At 40.4% G+C, this 11,040-nt stretch overlaps 1 protein-coding gene across 1 annotated transcript in view; it reads left to right on the forward strand.

The window, feature by feature from the left end:
- Positions 1-10,755, forward strand: part of snta1 (syntrophin, alpha 1) — a 32,625-nt gene extending 21,870 nt beyond the window's left edge. The window contains exons 3-8 of the mRNA XM_017480549.3: positions 27-210; positions 439-628; positions 709-830; positions 4,908-5,104; positions 7,345-7,532; positions 7,946-10,755. Of these exons, the coding sequence (XP_017336038.1) occupies positions 27-210; positions 439-628; positions 709-830; positions 4,908-5,104; positions 7,345-7,532; positions 7,946-8,038 (974 nt within the window). The 3' untranslated portion in view covers positions 8,039-10,755. The remainder of the gene's footprint in view (positions 1-26; positions 211-438; positions 629-708; positions 831-4,907; positions 5,105-7,344; positions 7,533-7,945) is intronic.
- The last annotated feature ends 285 nt before the right edge of the window (positions 10,756-11,040 follow it).

Genomic DNA, 11,040 nt, shown 5'->3' on the forward strand with positions numbered 1-11,040 from the left:
CTCGCTCTCTCTCACTCACGCTACAGTAAAATACATCAAAGAGATGTCTGCGTTTTTTAAGAATGCATCTTCAGGCGCTCCCCCTCTTCTGGACTCTCCTCCTTCCACGCCACAGAAGCAGGTCGACCCAGTCATGAAGGAGACCAGAACCATCCCACTGAAAATGTGCCATGTCACCCGCAAGCAATGTCCACCAGACACAGAGGACAGGTGAACTCACACAAGCACACGCACACAGAGAGGAGGGTGCATGTTTATTTCTTCCCTTCAACCAGGGTGTGAATTACAGGAGGATATGTACTAAATATTATTAATAGTAAACACTTAACACTTGCTTGTCCTCTCAGAAAGACCCTCCTCCACATACACACACACACTTCATGTTATTATGTAATTTGTTCTTTCCTTTCATTCTTCCCTCTGTCTATCTTTGTGTAGATATTTTGAGGTGGTGTCAGCAGACAGGAAGCAGTCTGCGTTTTTGAGGGCAAAGGATCCTGCAATGGCCCAGTCATGGTATAATGCGATCCAAGCAGGCTGCGCTGCCCTGCTCTCTACAGCTAAAGACAGCCTCAGAGCCCTGCAGCCGGGCATGGACATCACACACATCGGCTGGATCATAGAGCAGGCATGTGTTTATTAATTAGAATACATTTTATGTGCGTGAAGTGAATAATCCAGCTGAGGTAAGTGTTTGTGTGTATGCAGGGATCCGAGAGACTGATACTAGCAGTGCTGACAGACAGAGATCTGCTGTTGTACAGCTCTTTGCCTGAGAGCAGAGAGAGTCTTAATAGCCCAGACAAGAGCCATCCACTCATTACCACCAGGTATACACACACACACACACACACACAAACAAAGAGCTATCACACAAAACACATATTTGCAGAGTCCTGCTGGTGACGTCCGTATTTTATTAAAAAATAAATAAAGCATGGCCATGACTTACAGTGCTGTGAAAAAGTATTTGCCCCATGCTTATTTCTTTTGTTTTTGTGTATATCTCATACTAAATAGTTTTAGATTTACAACATTTATAACGGGGTTCAGCTGGACTATGCAACCGGGCCTGATTACTGCAAACCCTGTTCAATTAATCCAACAGTTAAATACTTTTTCAACAGCATGAAGTTGGTTAAAAGGTCTTACCCAGTAACACACTATGCCAAAGTTGAAACACCACCCTCAACATCACACTTCCACCACCATGCTTGACCATAGGTATGATGTTCTTTCTTTGGAGTTTGGTTTACGCCAGATGTGACTCATCAGCCCAAAGAACATTCTCCCAAAAGGTTTGAGGATCATCAAGGTGTGTTTTGGCAAAATTCAGATGAGCCTTAATGTTGTTCTGGGTTAGCAGTGGTTTTCACCTCGCCACTCTTCCATAGATGACATTTTTGCCCAGTGTCTTTCTGATAGTGGAGTCATGAACAGTGACCGTTATTGATACAAGAGAGGCCTGTAGGTCCTTTGATGTTGGCCTTGGCTCTTTTGTGACTTCCTGGATGAGTCGTCACTGTGCCCTTGGAGGAATTTCGGAAGGTTGGCCACTTCTGGGAAGGTTCAGTACTGTGCCAAGTTTTTCCATTTAGAGTTCTTTGGAGTCCCAGAGCCTTTGAAATACAGTGCCCTCCACTAATATTGGCACCCTTAGTAAATATGAGCAAAGAAGGCTGTGAAAAATTGTCTTTATTGTTTAACCTTTTGATCTTTTGTTAAAAAATTCACAAAAATACTCTGCTGTCATGGATATTTGTTAAATATAGATGTGCAACAATTATTGGCACCCCTATGAATTCCTATTGTATATTCCTATCGATATTTTTTAGTACACATGGGTAACTAGGAGCAGGAAATTGTTCCACCATGACTTCCTGTTTCACAGGGGTATAAATATGAGGTAACACACAGGCCAAATTCCCTTAGTCATTCATAACAATGCGTAAGACCAAGGAATATAGTTGTGACGTGCAGCAAAAGGTTGTTGAGCTTCACAAAAGTGAAGTGGCTATAAGAAAATAGCACAAGCATTGAAAATGCCCATTTCCACCATCAGGGCAATAATTAAGAAGTTCCAGTCAACTGGAAATGTTATGAATCAACCTGGAAGAGGACGTGTGTCTATATTGTCTCAATGCACTGTGAAGAGCATGGCTCGAGTGGCCAGAAACTCTTCAAGGATCACAGCTGGAGAATTGCAGAAGTTGGTTGCGTCTTGGGGTCAGAAAGTCTCCAAAACTACAATCTGATGTCACCTACATCACCACAAGTTCACTCTACTCTCATCCAAAAACAAACTCGAGCATCTTCAGGTTGCCAGACACTACTGGAACTTCAAATGGGATCGGGGTCTATGGTCAGATGAAACCAAAATAGAGCTTTTTGGCAATAAACACCAGAGGTGGTTTTGTGAACACAGAGAGGTAGCCGTATGGAAAAGTACCTCATGCCCATGATTAAACATGGTGGTGGCACTATCAAATATCAACAGATATTAAATGAAAACCTGATTGCCTCTGCCAGAAAGCTTAAAATGGGCCATGGTTGGATCTAGTCCAGCTGAACCCCATTATGAATGCAGTTTCATAGATTTGGGGAATTAGTAACTACGATAACGGCATCGTTTTCAAAAACTTGCACTTTAAAACCCTTTTTCAAAAAAGTTTGAAGGCCCCAAAACGCCGTTGTCGTGTAAACGAACAGCCAAACCCTATAAAAAGATTTCCATTTTTAGTTGAAAACATTGTCGTGTTAACGGCCCCTTAGTTACAGTCACAAGTGACTTGTTAATAACTTCTGATTCCAGTTCTCTTTCTATCCTCATCCTTCTGGATCTCAGGGCCCCTTTTGACACTGTTGATCACACTCTTTTACACACCCGTCTGGAAACTGTCTTGGTTTCTCAGCAACTGCTCTGAATTGGTTTAGATCTTATCTCTCAGATCGCAGACAGTTTGTCTCTCTGGGCTGATCCAGGTCAGAAATGTATTTCTGGGATAAAAATATGGATGGCTCAAAATTTTCTCTGTCCATCCATCCATCTTCTATACCGCTTATCCTTCCTTCAGGGTCACGGGGTTAACCTGGAGCCTATGCCAGGGGGCACAAGGCGGGGTACACCCCGGACAGGGTGCCAATCCATCACAGGGCACAATCACACACACACATTCACACACCCATTCATACACTACGGACACTTTGGACACGCCAATCAGCCTACCATGCATGTCTTTGGACTGGGGGAAACCCCACAGCACGGGGAGAACATAAAACTAGCTCTGTTTTAGAGTTTCAAACTAAATTAAAAATTGCATTATATTTGATGCAAGTTTGTCTTTTGATTCACATGGGCAGAACACTGTTAAAACATCCTCCTTTCATCTCAGAAATATTGCAAGATTGTGCCCTATATCTTTCTCTGTGGCTGAAAAGTCGATCAACACTTTTGTATTTTCTCGCATTGATTATTGCAGTGCACTCCTTGCTAGGGTCTCTAAGTCTACAGCAACTAGACGACAGTATGTGCAAAATTCAGCAGCTAGAATCCTGACTAGATCCAGGACAAGTGAGCACATCACTCCTATTTTGGAATCCTTGCCCTGGCTCCATGTGTAAATTTTAAAAGACCTTGTATGGTTTGGCTCCCCAGTATTTAGCTGAGCTTTTAACCCATTACACCCCAAAATGTGATTTCCATTCCTCCATTCTGGTCTCTTATCTTTCTTTCAGACCCGTTTACGTACTATGGGTGATGGGGCCTTTTATTCTTATGCTCCAAAACTGCGGCACTCACTACCATCTAATCTTAGAGAAGACCAGTCTTTTACTGTATTTTAATCTTCTCTTAAAACTTATTTCTTTAGGATTGCTTTCAGTTGATGACTTTGTTTATTTAACTATGATTATTACTATTATTGTTATTATACTGTATTTTATGATTAACTGTTGTTTTGTTTTTTTTAACATGCCGATGTACTCTTATGTAAAGCGCCTTGAGAGGTCTTTTTAAAGGCGCTATATAAAATAAAGTTTATTATAATTTGTCACGCAATGGAGTTGAGGACGGATGCAAATGCAGGTAAGAGCTTTATTAAAAAGAGGCAGGCAGACAAATCCAAATCGTGTATGAAAATCATGGTCCAAAAACAGGCAAAAGGTCAGGCGATTGGCAAACGCGCATAAACTAGGCAAGGCAAAGCACAAAACGAGAAACTAGACGCGAGATCAAAAACCATGAAACGGAACAACTCCTTCTTTCGGGAGTCAATAACTCTGTTCGTCGTGCGCTTTGATTTTTGGAACTTTGCAGACTTTTTACATTCACAAACAGCTCTATAACACACTACATGAAAGGTAATATTTGAAAAACCATAACAGACGCACTTTAAGGACTTGGTCTCGACTCAAACTCGACAGAGGTGGACACGGACCCAACACTACCTTAAAGTAATTGTTTCTGTTCAGATTTTCAGCTCTGTTAAGACTTCCCTGAGGTGGTCTGATTGGTCATGTGATGATATGCACTGATAGAGAAGCGTTCTCATTGGCTGCAGCTATTAGGGCCAATCACGAAAGTCAACATTGCACAACCACACACATAATATCTCCACTATACTTTTGAACTCGCTTTCGTAGGAGATGTAGCCAGTTTGAACTGGAATCCCCCTCCCCCCGCCCCACCTTGAAATTCTTTACCTCTGATAGATTGTGCTCCAGTGAATAAGAATAAGAAAAGCAGGTGTATTTTGGTATATTCCTTAAAGAATCCTTAAAGAGTGTCTAGTGTCTTGACAGGAGTAACTAAGTTTGTTTGGTTCTATTACAGTCTGCAACATACGCACAAGTTTCAAGGACTTAGTCTCAGGTTCATAGCTCTGCCTTTCTCTGTCTATCTCTATTAGGCTCGTTCATTCTGGGCCTGGAAAGAGTTCATCAGGACAAGATTCTGATTTAACATTCGGCCTGCGTTTAGGCACCAAGCATGGTGTGGAGACCCACCTGTTTCGAGTGGACACTGCTAAAGAACTTTCCACTTGGAGCCACCTCCTGGTGGAAGGCTGTCACAGTGCTGCTGAACTCATCCAAGAAGTCACTACAGGTACATCCATCCCGCTTTCAGTTCACACATATTATTTACACTGAATTAGAACTCAAAATCCTTACCGTCCCCATTATAACAGAAATCTGCATACTGAGCTCATTTCAATATAAAACAGGTAAGTGCTATGAGTACTGTGAGCAGAATGTAAGGAAAGGAGTCTAGAGGAATAGAGTGGTGCAGGAACGAGTCCTAACACCCAGAAACGAGTTAGCATTTTAGCACTTCCGCTTCCATCGTCCCAAAGTCAGTGGGATTTCTGAATGGGTTTTTGGTTAAATGCCTGAAATAAGGTCTGTGGTTAACACAAGCTCAAGATATTTTCCTGTTTTATTCTACTGCATGAGATACATCAGTAACCCCCACTCGTGATTTTGTTAAGCTTTTACGTGTCGGTTGCAGTAAAAGCAATAAAGACGGTTGCTAACAAGTGGCTAAATGGGACTACAGAGGTTGTTGGGGACATTAAACGTCATCACTCTGAACAGGAAAACTCATCTACTACAGCCTCGTTGTGTTTATTCTCGCGCTCTTGTAGACTATTCCAACTCAAACTTTCCAACTTGTAGATTTATCAATTTATAATATTTTCCAACTGTAGTGTTTTGTTTTTTAAATTGTAGTGCTGTAAAGCTTAGTGTTGGTGATGTTGAAGTCACATGACCATGGTGTAGTTCGTTTATAGCCTACCTAGCTTTTTACGTCTGCTGATTGAATTTAGGCATCAAAATTCATCAAAGTCGCACTCATTTGTGAAGATTATCTTGATGAACAAAAACGTGTAAGAATCATAAACTTTTGCTGGTCACAGAGCTTATTATCTGCAGTAATCCAAAAGCCTATGGAATGTAAAATTGGCTTTTTGTCTAGGGAACCAGATTGATGCTAACTTCCGGTTTTGCGCACAAAAATACGTCATCCCTGCAGCACTCACAACTAGAGTTGCAGTAATGCACGTTACTAAAGGCTTCAAATATACCAAGAAGTGACCAGAGGTCTTCACTGAGCCATGGTGGTGTGGAGAGCTGTAGCACAGTTGTGTGTCAGTAGTGAATTAATACGGCATGATGTCGCCCTCTGCTGATCATAATGTTTGTTGCACCTTCAAGTCCTTGTCCTTATGAGAATAAATGATTGCATGATCACCCATTTTCAACTATTATAAATGTGTAATGAATAGCTACATATACATTACTGTATTGCTGCACTAATAAGGTAATAATGAACAGGATTACAACCGAACTGTACACATGTGGAAAATCTGACAGGGGAAAAGTTCCTCTTTGCAGTTGTTACATACTCTGAAAAAATTGCTTCTAGATGTTCACGTAAGTCAAAAAGCTTCTTCAGGGTCTTTAAGATGCATCTCTATCTATACAAGGCACATTTTCAATTAACTGAATAAAAAATACACTTTAACAGCTAAGCAAAAAAGAAAAAAGAAAAAAAAAAAAGTCTTGTTTGAATGAATATAAACTTTTCGTGAGGTCAGGTTGGCATGGCATTATTACGGGACACCCAGATGTGTAACACTCGTAGACTCTCAAACATCCTTATTGATGAATAATGATCAAAATGAAAATGCTTTAATATGCTGAATGTGAAAATGATTCAGTGTGTTCATAGTTGTATGTTTTTAAAGATTCCTTGAGTAGATTAGTGTTAGATGTTTGCTTTAAAAAAACCCTTCTCTCTCTCTCTCTGTCTCTCTCTGTCTCTCTCTCTCTGTCTCTCTCTGTCTCTCTCTCTCTCTGTCTCTCTCTGTCTCTCTCTCTCTCTCTGTCTCTGTCTCTCTCTCTCTCTGTCTCTCTCTGTCTCTCTCTCTCTCTCTGTCTCTCTCTCTCTCTCTCTCTCTCTCTGTCTCTCTCTCTCTCTGTCTCTGTCTCTCTGTCTCTCTCTGTCTCTCTCTCTGTCTCTCTCTCTGTCTCTCTCTCTCTCTGTCTCTGTCTCTCTCTGTCTCTCTCTCTCTGTCTCTCTCTATCTCTGTCTCTCTCTCTCTGTCTCTCTCTGTCTCTCTCTCTCTGTCTCTGTCTCTCTCTCTCTCTCTCTCTCTCTCTGTCTCTCTCTGTCTCTCTCTCTCTGTCTCTGTCTCTCTCTCTCTCTCTGTCTCTGTCTCGCTCTCTCTCTCTGTCTCTGTCTCGCTCTCTCTGTCTCTCTCTCTATCTTTCTCTCTCTCTCTGTCTGTCTCTCTCGGTCTCTCTGTCTCTGTCTCGCTCTCTCTGTCTCTCTGTCTCCTGCAGCATGCAGTTGGAATGGTCAGTCATGCATGCTCAGTGTGCACATAGAGAACGGTTTCACTTTGTTCACGGAGGAGGCAGGTGTGAGGAGACACATTCTTCTGCAGCAGCCGTTTGAGCGTCTGCGCATGTCCTCTGATGATGGAGTGCGCATGATCTTCCTTGACTTTGGAGGTCCAGACGCCGAGATTGTGAGAACTCTCTCTCTCTCTCTCTCTCTCTCTCTCTCACTCCTCTCGTCTTTAGTTCTAAGTTTTCTCCTGAACATAACTCTCCATAGATTTTTGAACGCCCTGCCTTTTCTATCCTGTTCTTTTATTCTCACTCAGTTCATGTAGTCTTTCTCTTTCTCTTTCATCTCAGATCACAGGTCTGTATACACACTGAGCTCATAGTTATTCTCTTTTGACTTCTTCCATTCTTTTGGATGAAATTTTCAACTGTAGAATTCAGACTATTTTGTAAAGACTCGCCCATCTTTGTACCAGTCTGTACCCTGTCTGTGTCTTTATTTCTCTTCCTTCTTTTCTGCATTCATTTCATTCCTTCATTCACTTTGCTCTCACTACTTTTTTTTTTCTCCTGCTTTTTTTTTTTCTTCCAGCAACTGGATCTTCATGCCTGTCCTAAGACCATCGTCTTCATCATTCACGCTTTCCTCTCAGCCAAAGTGAAGCGTTTAGGCCTTCTTGCATGAGCGCCCATGTTCTAAACTCCACACACAGTTACGACGAGGCACAACTAGAGAGTTGGAAGGCGGACCAGACAGATCTAAAACCAGGGGCTGCCATTGGTGGAATCCTACCACTGTTGTTCAACAAACAATTCAAAGCCATGCATCAAAAAGTGTTGATCTTATTATACATGTCAAACTTTTTTTTGTTGTTTTTGTTTTTTAGAGAAGATTTTGTGTGCCATATCAGTTTGTATGAAACAATTGTTGCAGGCAAAAAAAAAAAAAAGAAGCAAATATTTGCAGGAATACTTCACTGAAAGAAAAAAAATCATGGCAAACAATGGATTAAATCCAGTGGAGAAAGTGGTGTAGTCCAGTCTAATCTAGTTGATACTAATTGATCTATCACAATTAGGCATTTCAAATCAGAGATAAAATGCAAAGCATACAGTATATTTTTTTATATTTCTGTGGCTTCTGAATGATGCGATTTAATACAGAACAATTACATGGGTTTACTATCCAGTATAAACCCCTTAAAAGGTAGTATACACAAAAAGCATAAGGGCATACATCACTGAGTGTAACAGCAATTAAAACAGATGAGTTTCATGAGATCACCAGCCTGGGCTGCACTGGCTTCAACTCATTGTTAGTCACACCGAGAGGCACACTCCCAGTGAAACGTCATTGACCTAGATTTTAGCGTTTTAATATTTTTCATGGAGAAATGTTTGTGACTTGGGGCACGGTGGCTTAATGATAAGCACGTTTGCCTAGGACCTCCGGAGTTGGGGGTCCCTCCGCCCTGTGTGCGTAGAGTTTGTTGTCATGTTCTCCCCATGCTTTCCTCCGGGTACACCGGTTTCCTCCCCCAGTCCAAAGACATAGGCTGACTGACATTTCCAAATTGTCCTTAGTGTGTGAATATGTGTGCGATTGTGCACTGCGATGGCTGTCCCCCTGCCTTGTGCCCAAAGTTCCCTGGGATAGGAATCCAGGCTCCCATGCGACCATGTGTAGGATAAGTGTGACTTGTGACTTGTATTACACCTGATGTCAAACAGTGCCATATATATATATATATATAAAAGCCCTAGTCTAGAGCGCCGTTGGGATCTGAGCACTTTTCAGTTAAAATATCAAGTTAAATACACAGAGTGAGACCTTTGATGGAACAAAGACCTGATTCTTTGCATTTACCTTATTTAATTACCAGTCTCTACCTTTCAGTTTTGTCTGTGGCACTAATAGTCCTTAAACTGTACTAAACCATAAAACAACTCCAGGTGTTCAAAAACGTCTGACTGACAGTGTAAAGTGGTGCTTTCATGTGGTTCTGGGTGTAATTAGAATATCCACAACGCACCATGCCATTAGGAGACAACATAAGCGCTCTTTAAATGCACCAATGACATAGTGGGCTGCAAATATGGGAATTTGGGAATTTCTGCTTCGGAATTACAGCACAGAACAGCCTTCCTCAGTGCTCGTAAGACACGCAAACAGCTTCTATTTTGCCACGGAACACTAGTACCCCAGCTAATCATTTTTGATGTCATTCGTTTCTCCTGAGGGGAAAAAAACCCCTCTTCAGTGAAGCTTCTAATAGACAGGCAGTCGAATCTAATCCTGTTTTTCACATACCTAATACTGTATGCAATTTAATCCTTTTTTTTAATTTTTTTATTATTATTATTATTATTCTGAATCAGTCATTTCATGGCAGCTTGTCCAAATATGAAATCGTATCAGTTAAAAACAAAATCACTCACAATTTAAAAAAAAACGTATTTATTCATACAACTTTACAGTTTCAGTGAAAATTGAACTCGTGTGAGGCACCTTTTTCTAATCGTGCGATCCAACCCCGAGGTATTAATCATTTGACATTCGAGTATCATACACTCATGGGTGTAATAAAAAAAAATTAAATAAAAATGTATTCAAGAACAACAAAAATAAAAAAGATATTTAACAATGATGAAATGTTCATGTAATGCACCAGAGTACAAAATCTGAACACTCAGTGCCATATATATATATATATATATATATATATATTTATTGTCTAATTACAGAAATTATTTCTTTTTAGAGTTTTCTTCCTAACCTCTTTTTTTTTTTTTTTTTCTTTTTTTCAATTTTACTGCCCTGAGGTGTTTTTGTAAACATTGTAGAACATTCAGCTATAAGGAGCCATGGCATATTTTGAAAGGAACTTGTCAAAGCTTTTAAATTTGCGAATGTCGAAGCAAAAGAAAAGAGCATTAGTAGTATTTCCAGAATGAAAGCTTGTCTGACTAACACGTTGCTTGAGCGCTACTCTTATGAACGTTAGCGTCTTTAAAGTCAGCGGTAAAGCCCAGGAACAAATTTGATCTCCACCAAACAAGTACACTAGTGCTAAGAACCCCTGTCTGCAGTGGTGGAATTATCGGATTGTTTTGCTTTGTGATTTTAAACTTGTGTTTAACACACAATTTTTTTTTTTTTTTTTTTTTTTTTAACTGCAACTGTTAATGGTTTTGCGTTCAATGGATAAGTAGGTATCATTTATTATGGTGGCCTTTCAGAAATCATCCTATAAATTAATATATATACTTAAAACGTAAATATGTTAGCTCTTAAAACCCGAGACTAAATTTTATTATACATGCTTATTTAAACAAGAGTGTGCCTTACAGGGTTGTTTGTACATAAAGTAAAATTGAATAAACTTTACTTGTTGACTTACACCATGTTTCCAGTGCACTGTGCATTAGATAGAACGTTCGAGGTGCATCGTGGTGAAGCATGGAATGACAACGCTGAGGCTGTGTCCGATATTACACTATTCACTATTCATAACGTGCAATATTTTGTCCAGCAGTTCGTCCTGATTAGTCTGTCTGTACCTGGAGCGATACAGTGGAAGGTCAGGATGTTCTTGTGAGGCACTGATAAATGGACCCCATGCGTTAAAGTGGAATGGAAACTTAATTTGGAATGATGGTGAGTTCGCCTAAGACTTCAAATTGTTT

This window comes from Ictalurus punctatus, chromosome 11 (assembly GCF_001660625.3).
Source record: "Ictalurus punctatus breed USDA103 chromosome 11, Coco_2.0, whole genome shotgun sequence".
Taxonomy (NCBI): Eukaryota; Metazoa; Chordata; class Actinopteri; order Siluriformes; family Ictaluridae; genus Ictalurus; species Ictalurus punctatus.